The sequence below is a fragment of the Urocitellus parryii genome, chromosome 11, assembly GCF_045843805.1.
Source record: "Urocitellus parryii isolate mUroPar1 chromosome 11, mUroPar1.hap1, whole genome shotgun sequence".
NCBI lineage: Eukaryota > Metazoa > Chordata > Mammalia > Rodentia > Sciuridae > Urocitellus > Urocitellus parryii.
In genome coordinates, this window is record NC_135541.1 from 74,121,561 (window position 1) to 74,145,075 (window position 23,515).

The following is a 23,515-nucleotide window of genomic DNA, read 5'->3' on the forward strand; positions in this document are numbered from 1 at the left end:
GGAATCTTTATTTACATGTGACTAGAATTAGTCTGAGAGAGGAAATATAAATAAACAAAACACTGGCCAGGTATAGTGATACACACCTGTAATCCTAGCAACTCAGGAGGCTGAGGCAGGAGGATGGCAAATTTGAGGCCAGCCTCAGCAACATAGTGAGACCTTTCTCAAAATAAAAAAGAAAAGAACTGGGGAGGTAGCTCAATGATCAAGTGTCCCTGGGTTTAATCCCCAGTATAAAAAAAAAAGAGAGAGAGAGAAGAAAAAGAAACAAAACACTGTCAGGAAATTTTTTTAGGGAGGGCCCAGTGATTGCAAAGCCAGTAAAGGTCCGGATTACAGAGGAACCTGGGTTGCTGCTCAAAATGAGGTAGGAGCTGGCAGGGCTTGGGGGAAGAGCCTAGGGAAGATGGGCTGAGCTGGGTTAGGGCCCTGGTCAGTTGACCCAGCCATTGAGAAGTCCTGGTAAAGTTAGAGTTGGCAGCTATTATCCAGCATCCAGGGAGGGAGGGTGAATCATTGCCCCTCACCCCTTCACAGACTCCTGGCTGCACTCTTGGGGCACGTAGCCCTATATTACTCCCCATATTCTCTGTCCTATGTAACCCCACTCAAATTTCTAATTAGCAAAAGGGTATACTTTGTGTTTTCTCAAAATTATTTCCTAGTTCTTTGGATGCTTTTTTAACCATTGTTATTTGCAATGCTATTGTCTAATTTCAAATGAGTATGTGGTAATTAAATGAGAAGATTAAAATAAAGAATTAAAACTAGTGACATTCTATTTTAAATAGTTTAAAGTTGAGAGTTGGCTTCAATTCTAATATGCCTATTTTAACCTATCTCTTTCTGTGTTATTTAGAATAAGCTAGGCCTTGAGAATGTAAAAAACCATTATGGAGTGGGACTCCTGAGGAAAGAAATGACCATATCAGTAAGAATTTCAGTCCAAGACACACTGAGCTGCCTGCTGGAACCCCCAGGTGCAGCAAGGGCATACCATCTGGTGAAGAAGAAGTGTTTCTGGACGAGGAGGTTCAAAAGGAAGTACACCACCCCTTCTGCTGCCATGGCAATCAGGTTCTTCCCAATCAGGTCCCACTGGAATGGATTTGGGGAGTGCTCCTCACCTGGAGATTTGAGGCCACTGAATATCAATAGGGATTGAGTCTGTGTCAGCTGCCCCAGGTACCCCCCCAAAACCTGGCTACAATAGGCCCAACTGGACCAGGCCTCATGCAAGGGATTAAGTAAGAGCCAAACATGAATCTCATCTTGGCTTTCAAGTCAAAGAGGGAGAGAGTAAAAACCTGCCCTCTGCCCCTCCTATGACTCCTGAGCCATGAGAACAGAGGTACCCTAATCCCTCCTGAGTGGCAGAATAAACCCAAGCCAACACAGTGTCTTTCCACCCCAGCCCAGGGTACAGATATGATTGTATCCTGCAATCCTCCCTGCCTCAATGGATCCAGGGCCTGTGCTCCATGGACCTTGAATGCCACCCACCAAACCGGGCATAGACGTCTGTCACAGCCTGACTCAGAGCCAGGTCAATGAGGCCCCGGCCCAGGCAGAAGTGGGGGAAGATAATGAGCAGCTTCCTCAGCATGGCGTTGAACCTGAGTAGCGTCTGAAACAGAAGGACAACTGTTAGATATAAGGGCTGATGCTGCCTACCCTGTCCTGAGCAGGTGAGCCGGGATGCCCTCTCAGGGTGGGAGCAGGGGAGGTCTGCAGGAAAAGGACTTCCAGCTAGACTGGCCACAGGAGGGATTGGTCAGACAGGATGCAGAGGGTTTGATGTGGACATCCTGAAGTACTTACTGGAGGTGCCTCAGGACTAGGCCACGGAAGTAATAATAAATTCGTGACTAATCAATGCCTGGGGCTCCCTGTGTCATTCTTGTGGGTAGGAACTGATACCTAGCCCAGCAGCATTTTCTGAATATTTATTGTGCTCAGTGCTATCTGGGCACTGGGGCTAACTGTAAAGAACATGCACATTGCTTTCCTTAATTAACCCTGCATGACTCCATGGACTACAGCAATAATCCATGGAGAAGCAGCAGCCCTGATGCTGTCTCTTTGGGCAGCTCTTCTGCAGACTTTCTTTGCCATGGTGTGGGAGTCCTCCAAGATGCCTGTTGCCAGAAGATGCAGCAGCTGCTAGGAGTGTGACTGGGGTCTCCCCTTTGGTACAGCTGTGAGTCAGACCTGAATAGAGGCTCTTCCATCAACTCTATCTTAGTCCAGCATGAACCAAATGGGAGCAGGCCTTCAGCTGCCTCCTGGCTCTGCTCCTCAGCTCCACACAGGGCAACCTGTCATTGTCTAAGGAGTTTTGGGCACAGCCTCCCTCTAAAAGGTAGAAAGGATACTAAGAAGGTGAGGCTGGTGGAATTCGCTGAGCCCAGCTGTCCACTCCATCTGGCCCATCCCTACACTACACCTCCTACCTCTCTAGTCTCTATACCTCTGCAGTTTCCCTCATCCTTCTTTACAACCACCTCCTAACTCTTCCCAGAATGCACTGTGTGCTCTTTTCCCTCTAGGCTTCTGCATTTGCGGTTTCATTTAGTTTCCCTCCCTCCCTTCCTTTCTCTTCTCTTCTCTTCTCTTCTCTTCTCTTCTCTTCTCCTCTTCCCCTCCTTCCTTCCTTCCTTCCTTCCTCTTCTCTTCTCCTCCTCCCTCCCTCCTTCCCTCCCTCCCCCCTCCCTCACTCCTCCCTCTCTTTCCTCTCTCTCCTCCCTCTCTCCCTCTATACTGGGGATTGAATCTAGGGGCACTCTACCACTGAGCTATATCCCCAGACCTTTGTATTTTTTATTTTGAGATGTGTATGGACAGACTGATCTTGAACTTGGGATCTTCCTGCCTCAGATTCCCAAATGACTAGAATTACATGCTTGTGCCATCAGGCCCAGTGGCATTTGCAATTTCTGACACCTATAGTTCTTAGCAGGAAAGGATGTTCTTTTCCCTTGTGTTCTCTGACAAGATCCCTACCCTTCTTTAGGGAGTCACTCAAGCAGTCCCTTCTCTCTTAGGCCTCCTCTGATTCCTGGGTTAAATATCCTTTCCTCTCTTACCACATTCCTGGGATTATTTCTTTTTTTAATGCACCTCCTTTCTCCACTTAAATACCTTGGTTCCCTAAATACCTTGTACAGTGGTTAGCTCATTGTAGGTACTTTATGATTCATTAAATAGGCTAATACTATTCTATTTACTCCAGGCCTGATTCAAGTTGAAAATCCCCCATAAGATGCTTCTAATCCCTGCAGCCCAGCTCTCTGGCCCACTCTGATCTGTAGTCTTTTACATTTCTTGCTCCTTTGATGTTTTATGGACTACCATATTGATGGCTTTTGTCAGTTGCTAACTTTGATGTGTAGCTTGTTTCCTTGCTGGAACAGGAACTCCTGTGCATAGGATGAGTGAGTCACACTTGTTTCCATTCACATATCTGTCACATGGTGTTCACCTAGTAAATGCCTCCCAACTAAGCAATGATAGCAGCTACCCTAAGAGCCTCATGTGGGATACTGGAAATTTCTGTAGCATTTATTGATCAAGTAAGCAGCTTTTATGGGAAGAAGAGTGCTTAGTAAATGGCTAAGTGCTCAATATGTGGTTGAATGTGACTGCAGGAGGGAGAATGTTCTGAGTTCCTTTTAGCTTGCTATTTAATTATTCTAAAATAACACACCCTCTTAAGACAGTGGGCTGTAAGCCTGTGGCAAAAACAGCTCTGATGAGCAGCATTTTCATCCACCAGGTATGCAGGCCATCTTCTAGCTCTGTGTTCTTATCCATGTCCCTCTGGTCTGTGATCTGCCATATTTCTATTATTAATGGCACAGGTGGGTTAATTCCTGGCTCAGTAGCCACAGAAAACCTCACTAGGTCTGGGGGAAAATGGCTCTTAGGAGGTCATGGGAGGTTAGCTTAGGGCCTCAGCACAGACTTACCCTCTGTTTTCCCAGCAAGGGCACAGTGCAGATATGCTGGCTGGTTCCCACCCCTTGGACTGTGAAGAATTCATGAGGAAAGGAAGGGCTAGCGAGGTGCCTGAGGATACAGGGACACCAGCAAACCTGAATGCTCTGAGGACAGCCATGAAAGGACTCAGACAGAGCAGGTGGGAGTGTGAAGTAAAGGCAGCCTTGTAGCTACTGCCACTTCTTTTAGGATTTAGCTGGCCATTTCTTTCTGGAAGGGAAAGTCAGAGGGTATGGACAGGACAAGTGGACTTCATAGCTCAAAACATTTGAGTCATTCAGGACCATGATTTCCTAATTCTGTCCTAAGGATTAACAGGTGCAGGATAGTACATGGTATATGTTATAATTTGCATAAGAAGTAGGAGAAAGAATATTTATATATTTACTTTATGTCTCTAGAACACATTAGAAACTTGAATAAGGTTTCCTCTGGAGAAGGAAACTGGGTGAATCAGAAACAGGGGTAGAAAGGAGATTTTTTCATTATATGTCTTTCGTTCCTTTTACATTTTGAAATCACCTAAATGTGATACCTACTAGTGTCAGTGTGTGTGTGTGTGTGTGTGTGTGTGTGTGTGTGTGTAGGAAACCTAACAAACCTAACACTCACAGTCCCAGAGGAAACTTTCTTGAAAGGGATATGAAAATCTAAAAAGTCAGGGTCTTGGCAGTCATTTATAGCTTGCAGAATAGGCTTAGAAAATGCAACATTCAGAGAATGCAGATCAGCAAGAAGAAAGGCATGCTGGGAGGGAAAGAAGACAACAATGCTGGTCTAAGCACTGAGCATCTACACATGCAGTGCTTGCCCATGGCTCTGCTTGGCCATTGTATACTCTCTAGTATGCAATATACTCTTAATCAAATAGTATACTCTTAATCAAATAAAGATGCCAAGAAAGTCACACTCACCCGGTTACTCTCAAATAATTCCAAGATGAAGGTGATGGCACTGCTGTTGATGCCGATGAATAGATTAGCACAAGACAAAGCCACATAGGCTGTGCTGGGGACGTCAAACAGGAAGGATGCTGGGTACATCATGGGAATGACTGCCCATCTGTGTGAAATGGCAATACCATGGGAAGTGTTCCAATTGTCATCCTATCAGCTGTACCTAGATAGGATGTACTCCCCTCATGTGTGAGGTGACACATTTGAATGGCCAGAGTCCCAGGGGGAAAAAGAGATGCTCCATCCCTAAGTTCTATGCTTCATCTTTAAATGGAGATCATAAGGCCCATCCTGACCATCTCATGGGTCATGTGAGGAGCAAATAACAGTGGCTGTGTGTGTATTTTGTGAAACACAATACACAGGAGGGTTCTCCACCCTGCAGTGCTTCTGGCTCTAGTCTGGATCAGCAAAGCAAAGCTGAAGGTCCCCAGCAGCTCATCATCACAGTTCATTGGGCAGTTCATAGTTCCCTGGCTTCTGAATTCCCCTTTTCCAAGAGAGATGAATGGAAACCATTGCTCTGGTAAGATTTTACTGACCCACATAGGAAGGGCAGGGATCATTATTTCCATTTTTCAGATGAGGAAACTGGGCCCCACATGGGTGGTTTACTTATCCATAGTTACACCCACAGAAAGAGGTAGGCCTGGGATATAAAGTTGCGTGATGGGCTCTACAACCAACTGGACTTGAATCTCTGTCACCCTCTAGCCTGACCCAGGAGCAGCTTTCCAGCTGGAGTTTTCTATTATGTGAAAAGAACTCCTGGGCAGTACAGATGGAAGCACAGAGATGGGCAAAGTGCCAAGGATGACTCAGGGTTGTGGAGGAACTGGGGAGTGACCAATTCCCAGACTCCAGACAAGGCCACAGTGGGAGTGGAAGAAGAGTCAGATTATGTGGAGCCCTTCCCAATGTCCCTGAATGGACTGGCCTTAGAAATATCTCTATTGGAAAAGTCAGAAACAGAAGCCAGATTCCTGATTAGCAGATGCAGACCTTGCTAGGGACTGGACACTAACCCTGTGCATCTACCACTGCCGGAAGTCCCACCCCACCCCTGGCTTCCCTTTGGTGCCATTAGTTAGGAGCCCAAATGACTTACCCATACAGCATGAGCAGCGCAATAAGGGCAGGAAGATTGCTTGGGGACGTGTAGGCTTTCTTCTGAAATCCCACGAAGATGCCCACCACCAGTCCTGCACTCACTGCATAATTCATCTTGAACAGAGAAGATAGCAAGTCATGAACAACTAGGACCTGTTTCATGGTCTGTACAATGAGGGATGGGACCAGGATCATCCAGATCTTAGGGTCTGGGGTTGACTTCATCTGTCTAAACAGTTCCTAGTCTTCCTGCTGCTCCTTCCCCCAGGGACCTTCAGTCTATATCTATGAAATGAATGAATTGTAACATCCAACTGGATCTCTCTTTCTAATTGGTCACGAAGCCCCGCTGATGCTACTTTCTAAGCACATCTCTAGAATTCAGAAAAACTTAAAAAATAGTCATTGACCTCACAAAGCTCAAACAGATGATGACACCCTTTTAAAAAAATGCATTCCTGAAGCCATTAGGTCAGGCACAGGAAGGTGGGCACTCATGGTAGGGTTAGGTCTCAAACAGGATGAAAACCATAGGAGGGTGAGGAGGGCACCAACAGAGGGTTCCAGGGAGAGTGGTTGAGCCCCAAGGTGATGAGGAAAGCGTTCTTCCAGGGGGCTGAGCTGGTGTGGAGTATCAGAGCCAGGACTGATGGAAGAGGAGCTCCACAGAGCAGCAAAAGCAGGGAAAGGGGGTATCCATGCAGGGAGGGGTGGCGGTAGAGATGGGGCACTTACTTGTTACTTACGGGTAATAAACTCTGATAGATAAATGATTTGGGGTGATAAAAGCCAGTTTCTCAATCTTGGAGAAGGGAGTTATAAATGCAGAGACAGAAAACTAGAATGAGCCTCTGGTGTTGGACTGGAGCTAAAGGTTTTGGTGAGCATAGAGCTTAGTGTGCAGAGACTGAGGAATACAGATGTAAGTATGTGGATGTCTGTGAACATATATAATTTATCTTCCCTGGGTCTATCTACTGAGAAGACCTGGTCCCAACGACACTTTAGTGGCAGTGAACAAATCTGGCACCTAGATCTTGGTCTCTGAGGGCCACTTTCCCCTGAAATGAACCAGGGCCCTTTGGGGAGATGGTTGGTTCTGGGAAGGAGTGGCTGAAGGACAGTGTAAGCTTGGAGCATCTTGTGGTGCCAGGGAGCAGTGAAGTGCTCAAGGAGGATGTAGACATAGTGAAGAAGGCACAGAGGCCAGCTTGAAGGAGCTTTCCCTGCCACACTTGGGACAATCTTCATATCAAGCTAAGTAATGATGGTATGGAGTTATAATCCATCAATTAACACAGGACCCATGACTACATACAAATATATATAAATAAGTAAATGAACAAATGGAAAGTTTGACAACAAACAGGATATTTGCACATATTCAAAGTACTTCTCAAAATTTTTTATCAACTATAAAGAGAAAGAGAATAGTTCTGACAGTGGAGAGTAGTTCTGACAGTAGACACCTTCTTAAGTGAAAAGGTAAACATCCTCAGTAATAGGACAACTTAAACCGGAAGCAAGCTGATAAGATCCAAAAAGAACCCAGCTTCCATTTCATGACACTGCTGCCTGGGACACTCTACCTCACAGGGAAGGCTCAGGCAAACCCAGATTGAAAGATATTCTACAAAAGAAATGGCCTGTAATCTTCAAAAGGACTAAGACCACAAGTATTAAGGAAAAAAGAGAAACTAACTGTACCAGGCTAATGGAGACTAAAGAGACAGGACAACCAAATGCAAGGCAAAATTCTGAGCTAGGTCCTTGTCTAAAAAAGACATCATTGGTGCAATTGGTAAAACTTGAGTGGGGTCCAAGAAACAGGTGGCAGTGGTGTCCAAGCACTGGTTTCCTGAAGTTGACAGTCGTACAGTGGTTGAAGGAGGCAAGTCCTCATTTGCAAGAGATAAATATTGAAGATGCTGGTGTGTGTGTGTGTGTGTGTGTGTGTGTTTGTGTGTGTGTGTGTGTTTGTGTGTGTGTGTGTGTCTGTGTATGTCAGAAAGAGAGAGAGAAGTGGGGGGAGAATCTTGTCAAGAAGTTGCTCCCAAAGGACCAAGATAAAAGTTTTACACTGTGCTTGACATTTTTACATAAGCCTTACATTTCTTTTCAATATTTAAAAGAAAAGGAGATGACACATATAAAAAGATGGGAATTTAAAATACCACAGATATGCTAAGTGACTGATATAAACAATAATTGTTCATTTGACGATGACCCCCAGGCATGTTTTTTTCTTTTTACCACTGGCTAATGAGGGTGATTCTGTCATCTGGCAGTTCAGCCAGGAAACCTGCCTGGATCTGCCCACATGAGAAGTAGGCAAATAATAAAAAAAGAAAAAGCAACTCTTTTTTTTTTTCTGTTTGAATTTTATACAGCTTCTTCTCTCCAGCTTGACCAAACTGCATACAATTCATATTTACTTTTTCCATCATTTGCCTATTTCTTATGTGGGAAGGTGGCTAGATCCAGCCAGGTGGAATCCAGGAAGGCTCTCTGGCCTGGCTGCTGGTAACAACAGATTTCTGAAATTCAGCACTACAGATTCTGAGATTCAGATTCCAGGCCAGCTTTAAAATTCTAAAGCATCAGGAAGCCTGCCAACACCATACCCAGTGCACTATCTTCTCTCTTCTAACCCTTCAACGGATGGGCCAGGGTCTATATTGTCAGTATGGCCTCCACTCCAGATGGCCACTGTGTCCTTCTAGCTGTATCTTTCTATCGGCTGAGTCCTCTCTTTGTAGACACACACACACATAGGTCAACTCCAAGTGCAAATGGTATTCCTCATCTTTTAAAAGTGAAAATATATATATAAATATATGTATATCTCAGCACTTTAATAAGTAGCTTCTCAGGGCAGGAGAACCTGGATCCTTTCATGTTAAAATCTCAGGGCCACTGTAGCCTCTGCCCAAAGAGAAGCCTGCAGCTTCTAAGTTCCTATGCGCTTGTGCTTTTTTCACGAAGATGGAAAAGAAAGGAAAGAATTTAAACACTACTGAAAATTTCTAGCTTTTGAATTAGTTGAGTCAGATTAAAGAAATCATGTCTTCAGGAATCCTAATTTTCAGTATTATTGTCAAAAGCCACAGAGAGGGTCACTTGTACTGGCCTCTTCAAGATGCTACTTCTGGCCTCCACCAGTTGATATGTCATCTGGTGGAGCTCACGGTGGTCTTAGGATGCTGAGATGAATCAAATGTGTCCTCACATTACTGAGGACACCCAGAAGAGATGAGTTGTTGTTTTCTGTCTCTCTCCTTTTTTTGCTGTATTGGGGATTGAACTTGGGACCTTGTACATGCAAGGCAAGTGTTCTACCACTGGGCTACACCCCAGTCCCTGGTTGGTGTCACAATGATCCTTGCTATATTATAACTAGGCCTTTGCTACCAATAAGTTCTGACCATGTGGCCTGTCATAAAGTACCCCATTCTAATTCTTCCCTGTTCCCAGAAACCTTGGTTGTGAGCAATGTGGTTGTCCATTGTTGCTCTGATAATTTTTTCTTATTTTCCCTAAAGTGGTGGCTAATCTGATATAGTGAAGGTCTGTCTGATTACTTTGGGGAAGCAAAATAAAGCTCCTGGGTAGAGTTTCCAGATTTGCAAATAAAGATACCAAATGCTCAATAAGCTTGAATTTCAGATAAATGGCCACTAGTTTTTTTTAGTATAAATATGTCCTATGCAATATTTAAAGTGGGATATACTTACACTAAAACTTTACTTATTGTTTGTTTGAAATTCAGATTTAACTGGGCATCCTATATTTATCTGGTGAACCTCTAAGGAAGTTCTACTTTAGAGTTTTTGGGAATGAGGTGGGATTTAAGAAGGAGATTTTGGGTGAAGAACCCCTTGGTCCATTCCCACATCCAAGCTATTTTGGGGAAAGCCAGACTCCTGCCTGCAGTGCAGTGATTGGGTCAGAAAACCCCTCAGTGCAGGACACAGAGCCCTCAGTCCACAGTTGTGAAGTTGTGATTCACAGCCTTCCTCAGCTCTGGGATCCTAGTGCCTTTCAAAGATGATGTCAAGGGACAGTAGCACACAAAGCCATTAGCTGAGTACTTTCCAGCAGCCCGGGCAGTGCAAGAACCCCTCCATGTAATATCTCCTCTGTCAGAGCACACTTGAGTGCCACCTTGGGACCAAGAAGGTGAGGGAAGGCCTGACACTTACAATGTCCCAGAGGAAGTTGGTCATCCAGTAGGTGATGGCACTCACTCCACTGACAAACTGGAGGTGCTTGGCTTTATTCATCCTTTCCTGGATCAAGTAGAGGACAAAGCTGGCTGGGACAAAGGACATGGCAAAAATCACACAGATGGCAACGACAGCATCCACTGATGTGGTCAGCCTGCAGCAGGAGAGAGATACAGGGAGAGAATGGTGAAGAAACAGGAGCATAAACAGGAGAAGATGCACGGCAGACACTGGCAGTCCTTACCCAACCCAGGTAATGGCCTCCAGACTCCCAGTCCCCAGCCTGAAGCTTGTCATTCCCCTGAACTGTCTTAATCAGTCTGGGTCAAGTTTAAAGGGATATTTGTAGGCTGCCTTTCTGTTTCATGTGAGCATTTCTAGACAACCCCCCCACCTTTTTTTTAGAGAGAGAGAGAGAGAGAATTTTTTATTTTTTTTTTTTTTTAGTTTTTTGGTGGACACAACATCTTTATTTTTTTAATGTGGTGCTGAGGATCAAACCTAGCGCCCGGCACATGCCAGGCTAGCACGCTACTGCTTGAGCCACATCCCCAGCCCAACCCTTCTTTTTATTATGTTTTGGAGGGGCCCAGCTGCCGCCTTCGTGGTAGGCAGACCATGTGGCCAGAGAAGGGGCACAGCAGCCCACCAGCGCGGTAGACAGACCACCCCAACTGGAGGAGGGGCCCAGTCGCCGCCTGCGCTGTAGGCAGACTGCGTGACCCGGAGATGGGGCCCAGCAGCCCAGCTGCGCGGTAGACAGACCACCCTAACTGGAGGAGGAGCCCAGCGGCCTGCCCATGCGGTCACCTGACCAAGCTCTGGACAAACATAAGGGTTTCCCCAACACCCCCCACCTCATCAAACACCTTATGAGAAAAACTGATGGAACTCATCTTGGAAAATCCCACCAACCCTTAAAACCCACCAACCAGTGGGTGTGGCTACCAACTTGGTTCTGCAGCGGATCAGGCACCTGGTTTACATCTCAGAGAATAAGAGTAGAGAGGCCACAGGTGGAAGCTCAAGTCCTCTCACACTGACTACCACCACCATCCTGAACCCAGAGACTCAAGCTAGGAATAGACAACTCCACCAACTGGAAGAAAAGAAAACATAGTTCTGAGAGACATTTTCTTTCTTTCTTTTTTTTTCTTCTCTCTCTCTTTTCATCCATTCATCCAGTCTCCTCTACCCTTCCCTCTCTGGTCCTCACAGTTTCAACATATGTGAAACCAAAAATTGTGCATGAAAAAGGTCTTTAACAACTGAATCACCAGAATAATACAATATAGAGGAATTGCATATGCCAACCTCCCTCCCCCCTTTTTATTTCTTTTCTTTTTTCTCTTATTTTCTTTTTCCCCCGCACTCTTTTTTCTCTTTCTTTCCTGTTATTTGTTTTTCTCCTTCTTACTCCCTCTATCCCACTTGCAACCCCCTAAATTTTACTATTTATAAGTAGGGTAATCTTATAAATACAAATAGGAATTTGAATCTATACATTCTTCCATAAATTACCCATCTATTGGTTAGAGCTTTCCAAAGTTACTAGGTTAGATTAACCCTATACCCTCACTCCTTTTCCCCTAAACATAACATCCTACACCTGAAATTCAGTTTTCTTCAAGCTACCAGAAACGGTATGCCTTTCATGAAACTAATGACTATATTTGTAAACGATAATCGAAACCAACATTTGTAGACATAGTCTAGCTATAAATGTAGTAATAAGGAAAATGTGTGTTTAGATGATGTACTATTGATACTGAGAACTGTTAACATTGTCTTTCTCCACAAAAGGGGACTTTGCAACTATACAAGAGCTATATAAATATATAGGGGGAAAAATCAATAACACAACAGTTTCACAAAGCAGAAATAAACGTGAGCAGTATGAAAAGACAAGGAAAGAAAGGACCACAAGCAATGCAGGTCAACTCAACTTTAGAAGAGGTAATATTTGCAGCAGATGGAATGTCAGATAAAGAATTCAGGATATACATGCTTCAGATGATCTGGAGTCTCGAGGAAGACATTAGACAGCAAAATCAGACAATGAAAGATCACTTTGACAATGAGTTACATAAACAAATCCAAGAAGCAAAAGATCAACCATACAGGGAGATAGAGGTTATAAAAAACAAACAGAAATCCTAGAAATGCAGGAAGCAATAAACCAAATTAAAAACTCAAATGAGAGTACTACCAGCAGAGTAGAACACTCAGAAGACAGAACATCAGACAATGAAGACAAAGTATTTCAACTTGAAAAGAACATAGACAGCTCAGAGAGACTGTTAAGAAACCATGAACAGAACATCCAAGAAATATGGGATAACATAAAGAGACCAAACTTAAGAGTCATTGGGATACAGGAAGGTATAGAGGTCCAAACCAAAGGAATGAGCAATCTGTTCAACAAAATAATATGAGAAAACTTCCCAGACTTGAAGAATGAAACAGAACCCCAAATCCTAGAAGCCTACCGGATGCCGAATATGCAAAATCATAAGAGATCCACACCTAGACACATTATAATGAAGATGCCCAACATATAGAATAAGGAGAGAATTTTAAAAGCTACAAGAGAAAGGAAGTAGATTACATTTAGGGGTAAACCAATCAGGATAACAGCTGATCTTTCAACATAGACTCTGATAGCTAGAAGATCCTGGAATAACATATTTCAAACGCTGAAAGAAAATGGGTTCCAACCAAGAATTGTGTATCCAGCGAAATTGAGCTTCAGGATGGAAGATGAAATTAAAACCTTCCACGATAAACAAAAGTTAAAAGAATTTGCAGCTAGAAAACCATCTGTTCAAAACATATTCGGCAAAACATTACAGGAAGAGGAAATGGAAAATAACAATGAATACCAACAGTGGGAAGTAGTACAGTAAAGGAAAAAATAATCAAAGAGGAAAAACAAATCAAGTTAAGTAACATAAATAAACAAATATGGCTGGAAGTACAAACCATATCTCAATAGTAACCCTAAATGTTAATGGCTTAAACTCACCAAACAAGAGACACAGGCTAGTAGAATGGATCAAAAAAAAAAAAAATCCAACAATATGCTGCCTACAGGAGACGCATTTGATAGGAAAAGACATACATAGACTGAAGGTGAAAGGTTGGGAAAAATCATATCACTCATATGGACCTTGGAAACAAGCAGGAGTGTCCATACTCATATCAAATAAAATAGACTTCAAGCCAAAGATAATCAAAAGGGATAAAGAAGGACACTACATACTGCTCAAGGGAACCATACACCAACAGGACATAACAATCATAAATATATATGCCCCAAACAATGGTGCAGCTATGTTCATCAAACAAACTCTTCTCAAGTTCAAGAGTCAAATAGACCACCATACAATAATTATGGGAGACTACAACACACCTCTCTCACCACTGGACATATCTTCCAAACAAAAGTTGAATAAAGAAACTATAGAACTCAATAATACAATTAATAACCTAGACTTAATTGACATATATAGAATATACCACCCAACATCAAGCAGTTACATTTTTTCTCAGCAGCACATGGATCCTTCTCAAAAATAGATCATATATTATGTCACAGGGCAACTCTTAGAAATTATAAAGGAGTAGAGATAATACCATGCATCCTATCTGATCATAATGGAATGATACTGGAAATCAACCATAAAAGAAGGAAGGAAAAATCCTGCATCACTTGGAGAATGAACAATAGGTTACTGAATGATCAATGGGTTACAGAAGACATCAAGGAGGAATTTAAAAAATTCTTAGAGGTAAATGAAAACACAGACACAACATATCGGAATCTATGGGACACAATGAAAGCAGTTCTAAGAGAAAAATTCACTGCTTGGAGTTCATTCCTTAAAAAAAGAAAAAAAAAAACAAATAAAGGATCTCACACTTCATCTCAAAACCCGAGAAAAAGAAGAGCAAAACAATAGCAAAAGTAGTAGAAGGCAAGAAATAATTAAAATCAGAGCTGAAATCAATGAAATTGAAACAAAAAAATTGAAAACATTGACAAAACTAAAGTTGGTTCTTTGAAAAAATAAATAAGATCGACAGACCCTTAGCCATTTTAACAAAAAGAAGAAGAGAGAGAACTCAAATTACTAGCATACGGGATGAAAAAGGCAATATCACAAGAGACACTTCAAGAATACAGAAGATAATTAGAAATTATTTTGAATCCTTATTCTCCAATGAAATAGAAGATAGTGAAGGCATTGATAAATTTCTTAAGTCATCTTATCTGCCCAGATTGAGTCAGGAGAATATACACAACCTAAACAGACCAGTATCAATTGAGGAAATAAAAGAAGCCATCAAAAGACTACCAACTAAGAAAAGCCAAGGACTGGATGGGTATACAGCAGAGTTTTACAAAACCTTTAAAGAAGAACTAATACCAATACTTTTCAAGCTATTTCAGGAAATAGAAAAAGAGGGAGAACTTCCAAATTCATTCTACGAGGCCAACATCACCCTGATTCCTAAACCAGACAAAGACACTTCAAAGAAAGAAAACTACAGACCAATATCTCTAATGAACATAGATGCAAAAATCCTCAATAAAATTCTGGCAAATCGGATACAGAAACATATCAAAAAGATCGTGCATCATGATCAATAGGATTCATCCCTGGGATGCAAGGCTGGTTCAATATACCGAAATCAATAAATGTTATTCACCACATCAATAGACTTAAAGATAAGAAACATATGATCATCTCGATAGATGCGGAAAAAGCATTCCACAAAGTACAGCATTCCTTTATGTTCAAAACTCTAGAAAAACTAGGGATAACAGGAACATACCTCAATATTGTAAAAGCTATCTATGCTAAGCCTCAGGCTAGCATCATTCTGAACAGAGAAAAACTGAAGGCATTCCCTCTAAAATCTGGAACAAGACAGGGATGCCCTCTCTCACCACTTCTGTTCAACATAGTTCTCGAAACACTGGCCAGAGCAATTAGACAGACAAAAGAAATTAAAGGCATAAAAATAGGAAAAGAAGAACTTAAATTATCACTATTTGCGGATGATATGATTCTATACCTAACAGACCCAAAAGGGTCTACAAAGAAACTACTAGAGCTAATAAATGAATTCAGCAAAGTGGCAGGATATAAAATCAACACGCATAAATCAAAGACATTCCTGTATATCAGTGACAAATCTTCTGAAATGGAAATGGGACAACCATCCCATTCACAATATCCTCAAAAAAAAAATAAGTACTTGGGAATCAACCTAACAAAAGAGGTGAAAGACTTATATAATAAAAACTGTAGAACCCTAAAGAGAGAAATAGAAGAAGATCTTAGAAGATGGAAAAATATACCCTGTTCATGGATAGGCAGAACTAACATCAAAATGGCGATATTACCAAAAGTTCTCTATAGGTTTAATGCAATGCCAATCAAAATCCCAACGGCATTTCTTGTAGAAATAGAGAAAGCAATCATGAAATTCATATGGAAAAATAAAAGACCCAGAATAGCAAAAACAATTCTAAGCAGGAAGGGTGAATCAGGTGGTATAGCGATACCAGATTTCAAACTATACTACAGAGCAATAGTAACAAAAACAGCATGGTACTGGTACCAAAACATGCAGGTGGACCAATGGTACAGAATAGAGGACACAGAGACCAATCCACAAAATTACAACTATCTTATATTTGATAAAGGGGCTAAAAGCATGCAATGGAGGAAGGATAGCATCTTCAACAAATGGTGCTGGGAAAACTGGAAACCCATATGCAACAAAAGAAACTGAATATCTTTCTCTCGCCATGCACAAAAGTTATCTTAAAATGGATCAAGGAGCTTGGTATCAAATCAGAGACTCTGTGTCTGATAGAAGAAAAAGTTGGCTCCCATCTACATATTGTGGGGTTGGGCTCCAAATTCCTTAATAGGACACCCATAGCACAAGAGTTAATAACAAGAATCAACAAATGGGATTTACTCAAACTAAAAAGTCTTTTCTCAGCAAGAGAAACAATAGGAGAGGTAAATAGGGAGCCTACATCCTGGGAATAAATTTTTACTCTTCACACTTCAGATAGAGCCCTAATATCCAGACTATACAAAGAACTCAAAAAATTAAACAATAAGAAAACAAATAACCCAATCAACAAATGGGCCAAGGACCTGAACAGACACTTCTCAGAGGAGGACATACAATCAATCAACAAGTACATGAAAAAATGCTCACCATCTCTAGCAGTCAGAGAAATGCAAATCAAAACCACCCTAAGATACCATCTCACTCCAGTAAGATTGGCAGCCATTAAGAAGTCAAACAACAACAAGTGCTGGCGAGGATGTGGGGAAAAGGGTACACTTGTACATTGCTGGTGGGGCTGCAAATTGGTGCGGCCAATTTGGAAAGCCGTATGGAGATTCCTTGGAAAGCTGAGAATGGAACCACCATTTGACCCAGCTATTCCCCTTCTTGGATTATTCCCTAAAGACCTTAAAAGAGCGTACTATAGGGATACTGCTACATTGATGTTCATAGCAGCACAATACACAATAGCTAGACTGTGGAACCAAACTAGATGCCCTTCAATAGATGAATGGATAAAAAATGTGACATTTATACACAATGGAGTATTACTCTGCACTAAAAAACGACAAAATCATGGAATTTGCAGGGAAATGGATGGCATTAGAGCAGATTATGCTAAGTGAAGCTAGCCAATCCCTAAAAAATAAATGCCAAATGTCTTCTTTGATATAAGGAGAACAACTAAGAACAGAGCAGGGAGGAAGAGCATGAGAAGAAGATTAACATTAAACAGGGACGAGAGGTGGGAGGGAAAGGGAGAGAGAAGGGAAGTTGCATGGAAATGGAAGGAGACCCTCATTGTTATACAAAATTACATATAAGAGGAAGTGAGGGGAAAGGGAAAAAAACAAGGGGGAGAAATGAATTACAGTAGATGGGGGGAGAGAGAAGATGGGAGGGAAGGGGAGAGGTTGGGGGATAGTAGAGGATAGGAAAGGCAACAGAATACAACAGACACTAGTATGGCAACATGTAAAACAGGAGATGTGTAACCCATGTGATTCTGAAATCTGTATACAGGGTAAAAATGGGAGTTCATAACCCACTTGAATCAAATGTATGAAATATGATATGTCAAGAACTATGTAATGTTTTGAACAACCAATAATAAAAATTAAAAAAAATTTTTTTTAGTTGTTGATAGACCTTTATTTATTTATACATGGTGCTGAGAATTGAACCCAGTGCCTCACACATGCCAGGCAACTATGCTACCGCTGAGCCACAGCCACAGCCCTTTATTATGTTTTAATGCTATTTATGGTTATAGAAATCAAAATTTGTATTAATCTTATATACTACAAAACTCTTGTTAGCACAAATAATTTATGTGTATAATCTCTTGAGTTTTTATATGGACAGTTATATGGCTTTTTAACAAAAGAAATTATTGTGTTCAATCACATTTTGGGGAAATGTTCATAATGTAAACAAGGCAAAAGAGAGCAGGCAAGCTATACAGGAGCTAGGCTCTATTCACCCTTTCCTGGACCAAATAGAAGGCATCTGGCTAAGGGGGTGAATCCCAGCCTGAACTTATGTACAAGCCACAGTCTCTGTGCAGAGCTGTGCTCACCTGCAGAGAGGAGCATCTGTACACAAAGGCACCATGTGCCCAAATCACAACCTGACTGATAACAGCCCTGTACACCACATAGAACCATGACCGGATGGGAGCTCAAAAATGCTTACAAGCAATACCTTAAATTAGGTAGGGTTATAGATGATAAGTTCTTAAAACTTTATTATCTAAATTTTATTTAATGAACATATATTGTTTTATAATCACAGAAAACTATTCTTTCATATTCTATATTTGAACAGCTTGGCAGGAGGTATAGAAACTTGGGCTGAGTGAGAATTTAACATAGGACAGTTCAGAACCCAGGGAGTATCCAGAGAAAGGCATCAAGGCCCAAGAATTAGGAGACACCCTGGGCATGTTCAGCAGTACTCAGGGTATACTGGGTAGTTAAATGAACTTCCCAGAAGAAGTGTGCGCTAATAAAGACACTCCCAGCAATCCCTCCTGCACACAGTTCTCAGAAAGAGCAAACAGGGCACAGTGCACAAGGTGGATGTTTTTAACAAGTGAAGCTGTGCCTCAGAGCCTAAGCTTGAAGAAGACAGATCTGTTGACAGCTCCAAAGTGTGACCACCTGAGGGAATTAGCAGAGTCTTGGATGATCATGCCTGGGAGAGGAGAGGTTCACTGAGCCTTCTTAGCCTCTGGCAAATATTTTGCATGCTGGCAAGGAGAACATCTGGGTAGATGGCAGGAGCAACTTGTTATCAAAAGCCCAAAGGGAATGGAGTGAAATACAAGCTTACTTTCCAAATAAATATGGAGGAGAAAGCATGGCCAAGCAGTTTGGTCCATGAAGCATTTACATTGCCATCCAGCCCTGCCCTTCATGATTGTGAAAATCCAAAGAGTGGAGGAGGTGACCAAAAAGTTGTGAGGCTGGGGGCCATGGTGGCTTACACTGTGATCTCAGAGAGCTGCTCCTTTGTGAGGTTCAGTGGCTGGCTGATGACGGTGATTCCATGCTCCTCTGGGTTCCTGTCCTTGTGCAGACTGGCCCGCAAGATGGCATTGTGGGCCACATTCAAAAAGCTGACCAGGGCGTGCCAGCCTTTGTTGTTAAACCACACCTAGAAGGCAGAGGTGGCCTTTGTTAGGCTGTGCCACAACCTGACACCCGAGATTGGCACTAACAAGGGTTGCTTAAAGACAGAATTAGCAATAGGAAAAAGAAGGTGAGGATGAGGCTGGGTTTGGCAGCTGGGAGACATTCCACAAGATTTCAGCAAGAGGAGGGATGGAATTTAATTATGCTGGAAAAACAACAATAAAATAACAGATTCACATCACATGATTTTCTACCTCTATGGCATATTATGCAGGTCCAGTACCTTAATGTTGTCTTCAGTTTCAAGATATTTAAGGAAATCAGACATTTCTTTAGAGGCCTCTCTGGTGACAGGGCCCTAGATAACCATAAAAAACAAGCAAGAGGGTTCTGTTTTGTTTTTCTGTGACACTCATGATAATTTCTATTTCAAATCTCCAATCTGTTTACATACCCCGCTCACATTCATCATCTGGCCAAGTTCACTTAAAAATCCAACAAGATCTTCCCCAGTGATGAGGAGCACTGGGAGTTTTCCTCCAATGGAAATTCCTCCATATCTACAAGGCAACAAGGAATCCTCAGATCCATGCAAGGAACCTCATGCCTCCTTGTGATTCTCCCAGCTTCTGTAGGGAATGTGTACTTCAGGGGGTATTTTCTGGACTAGCAAGCAACACTGCTTCCCTTTGGAAACTGATGTTTTCGTTTCTGTTTTTTGTTTGTTTGTTTGTTTGTTTTGAGACAGGGTATCACTATGTTGTCCAGGCAGGCCTCTAACTCCCAGGCTCAAGACATCCTCCTGCCTCAGCATCCTGAGTGCTCCACTGTGGGCGTGTGTCATCACACCCAGTTATAAACCAACTGTTAGCTCTTCCCCATTGCTGCTCCAAGGTGAAGGCTGGATCTCACCCTTGATATAGGGTCCTTCTGAGATTGGCTTCTGCTATTCTCCAACTTCAGTGCTCCTCAGAGATTCCCTTGAGGGACGTGTTCCAGCCATGCTGAATCTCTTCTAGAGCTCCAAAAGGTCTGGGTCTCCCTTGGGTCTCCCTGCTTTGCTTCCCAGGCTGTTTTCTTTTTTCTGAGCATCTGGCCAATCCCAACTTGCCTTTTAACTATCTCTCTTCCCTCTTTGATGTTTTCCTGACTTTCCTCCACCCCCATGTTTGTCCTTCATGTACTTGTGGTCCCACTGCATGCACTTTGTCTAAATGGGGCCAAGCACTGCTGTTCCTGTCTTGATGCTGTCAGCCCACCACAGCTTTGGCAGCACCCACCAGCCTGCCTCTTGCTAACTTCTTAACTGGGATCCTGGTCTTTGGCTCCATCCTCCATACTGCTCTAGTCTCAAGTGATCAATCTGAATGTGTCACTCTCTGGTTTAAAATTCTTCAATGGGTCAGGCACAGTTGCACATACCTGTAATCCCAGAGGCTTGGGAGGCAGAGGCAGGAGGATTGTGAGTTCAAAGCCAGCCTCAGCAATTTAGTGAGGTGCTAAGCAACTCAGTGAGACCCTGTCTCTAATAAAATACGGAATACACCTAAGAATGTGGCTCAGTGGTCGAGTGCCCCTGAGTTCAATACCTAGTACCTTCTACTCTAAAAAAAAAAAAAAAAAAAAAAAAAAAAGTCTTCAATTCAGGATAAAAGCCAAATTTGACAGAACAAAATAAATTCACTGGTAAAGCAAAGCAGAGGAAGAAATCCTTATTTCTCAGGATCTAAAATTGCTCCTTCACTCCCACTTTTTGCTTCAGTGGAGGTATTCCAGTTCCCTCTAGTGGCATTTCTAAAAGTTGAATTTCACTTTACAGTCTAGAAGCTACCCAGGAAAGGTAGTCAACATCACCCTTGCACCCATTCCAGAGGCCTAGTCCCTGAGGGAGTGACAGCTCACTCCTAAGTACTCCTTGACAATTCTCCAAGTCTCTAGAACGACATGAGCCTCTAGGATGGTCCAGGAATGGGGTGAATTCTAGGGCTGGACTAGACCCTCTAAGACCTAAAATGAATAGACCAAGGAAAGTTCAGGCTTATAATCGGATATTGTATTTCTTATAACAGTTTCTTACCTCTGTTCGTTGACCCAGAATTTGCTCTTTAAGCTGAAAGCCAAAATAAAAATCAAGCAATAACTATCATAAGTATGACAGTATTAATTTTCCTTCCCAAATAATCATTGGGATGTTTCAGTATTTAGGACCCTTTTAGCAATTTCTGACATCCAGAGTGGAAGCCACCCAGCCTGGAGGCCAAGTCTGGAAACCCACAGAGAAAGGACTAATGTTTTTCGCCACTGGATCTCCCAGTCCCCCAGCATGCTGGACTTTCCAAATGGACACATAATCAGCTCACATGTCAGGCTGGTGTACCCAGAGTAGACCCAGAAAACATGGCAATGACCTTACCAGTGTGGAGTGAGGGCTTACTGTCTTACTTACTTACTGTTTTACCTGTACAAATGAGATCCCCTGCACACTTGGGGGAAATTCTGACTTTCCTCACTCAGAGGTAAGACCCTGACTTCTGACAATCAGAGGAAAAATGACAAGATGGGAAACAGGCAGATAGCAACCCTAGACCTCAGAGTTCAGGCCCTTTTTCATTGTCATCAACCAGTGAGTAAAAAAAAAATCTAAAATCCCATATTGCAAATGTGCTGTGGAGAGTGGCTGCTGCTTACTGCATTACTGAATCAACTCTGTGCACACTGCTGTTATTCTGGGCTTGGATGGCATTCATTTTGCTAACTGCTGGCTTGGCTCTGCCCTCCCAGCAGCTGCTTTCACCATCTGTGGTGTGTTCTAGTCATTTGAGTGTATTTGTCCCTAGTTCAGGGCTCTGGTTGGGAAACCAACTGAAAATACTACTAAAATTAGATGCTATGTTTTATTTTACAGTCCAGACGTGTGGGGACTGGCTCACAGTTCCTTAGGATCTCTTATCAAGCTGTTGGCTCTGATAGGGGATGCTGAAGGCCTTCCCAGAGGTGGGGCATGGTAAGAACAGCTGCAGAGCTGAGAGGACTAGATACGTATTGAAGGGTTCATGGGCGTTTTCAAGGGCATTGATAATAGATGATAACCTAGAGCTGGAGTATGGCCACTGTAGCTAACCTGGTCACCCCTCACCAGGGGCACTGTCACTTTGGACCTAAGGTTGTCCTTTCTCCTTTTGCCTCTTACTTTTCCTTCCTGCTTCTCTTTTCTTCTTCTACCTCTTGACTTAACACTCCCCTCTCCAAAATTTTCTCTGTTAACCAGTTAAAATACAAGGTTGCATAACTTAATAAATTCTGTGTTTCTGGTAATATTTTTAATAGTGCCTGGGTTAAACTTTGTTTGCTCTAAACATAAAAATGCAAAATGAAATGAATCTCACATGGTATTTTGCTTGTATGTATTTCAGTTGCTTTTTCTCATGGATGAGGCCCTCACATTAGAAAACAGAAAACATTTCACTGCCATGGTTATAGGTAAAGTGTTCTGTCCCTAGTCAATAGTGTCTATAGGGGCCCGGAATGATAAGAATCAAAGGTCTCTTCTTACCTGTTTCTTATAAGATCTGGATACGTTTTTACCAAGTAGTCGGAAATGTTCCTGTTCGTAAGGTTTTGTAGGATTTCAGTGCTGCGCTGTATTCTCTGAGGCAATGAGACTAACATTAATCACTTTGGAATTTGAGATCTTAAAAGTTTGTGAAACTGCTGTTCTTCTCCAAAAATTATTTATGGACTCAGATGCTAAGGAAAATATTAGATAAAGCACTGAAGCTACCCTAGTTTCCTTATCAATCATGGGGTAGTCACCTTTGATCCCTCTTCTTTTCCTCCAAACCATTGACAGGATAGGATGGCTTAACCCATCTGCATCTCTCCAGCTCCAATCTTGGCACCCTAGCTACCATCTAGACATCACCTAGGCCTACACAGAAACTTCCATTCTGTTTCCATCCTTGGTCTTCCATGTTCCATTCTCCACTCAGCTTCCAGATCAAAATACAAGTCACACACTTTAGCCATCTTGCTTATCACTCGTCAAGGCCCTATGGCCCCCTGTAATCTGGCCCTGCCCCCTCTCTGAACTCACCTGCCACTCTTCCTTTCCCACCCATTCTCAGGGGGCACCTCTCCCTCCTGTTATGGCTTTGCACTTGGTGGTTCACTCTGCCTGCAAATTCTCCCTGCAGAACTGCACATGGCTCACTCTCAGCCCACATTTGAGTCCTCACTACCACATAGGCTTGTGTTCGCTTCATAGTGCTCATCTCTGCCTGAGACTTCCTTTCTGATGGACTATTTACTTTTTCTATCTTCCTTGGTATGATATCACTTCAGGGAGAACAGGGGCTTCCTCTGATTTGTTGGCTATTATGTTCCCAGTTTTCAGAGTAGTCTCTGACACACAGCTGTCACACAATAAATTTGTGACATGAATGAAAGAATTGGAATAGTGCCTTACAATTTACAAATGATTTTGAAA

General features: G+C 42.5%; 1 protein-coding gene across 1 annotated transcript in view; it reads right to left on the bottom strand.

The window, feature by feature from the left end:
• LOC113192857 (retinal-specific phospholipid-transporting ATPase ABCA4) overlaps positions 1 to 23,515 on the bottom strand; it is a 127,407-nt gene that overhangs the window by 13,128 nt on the left and 90,764 nt on the right. The window contains exons 31-40 of the mRNA XM_077791555.1: positions 22,583 to 22,677; positions 21,107 to 21,139; positions 19,484 to 19,589; positions 19,313 to 19,387; positions 18,882 to 19,051; positions 10,271 to 10,448; positions 6,067 to 6,182; positions 4,917 to 5,064; positions 1,507 to 1,630; positions 1,001 to 1,130 (exon numbers count right to left, since the gene is read on the bottom strand). Coding sequence (XP_077647681.1) covers positions 1,001 to 1,130; positions 1,507 to 1,630; positions 4,917 to 5,064; positions 6,067 to 6,182; positions 10,271 to 10,448; positions 18,882 to 19,051; positions 19,313 to 19,387; positions 19,484 to 19,589; positions 21,107 to 21,139; positions 22,583 to 22,677 — 1,175 coding nt within the window. The remainder of the gene's footprint in view (positions 1 to 1,000; positions 1,131 to 1,506; positions 1,631 to 4,916; positions 5,065 to 6,066; positions 6,183 to 10,270; positions 10,449 to 18,881; positions 19,052 to 19,312; positions 19,388 to 19,483; positions 19,590 to 21,106; positions 21,140 to 22,582; positions 22,678 to 23,515) is intronic.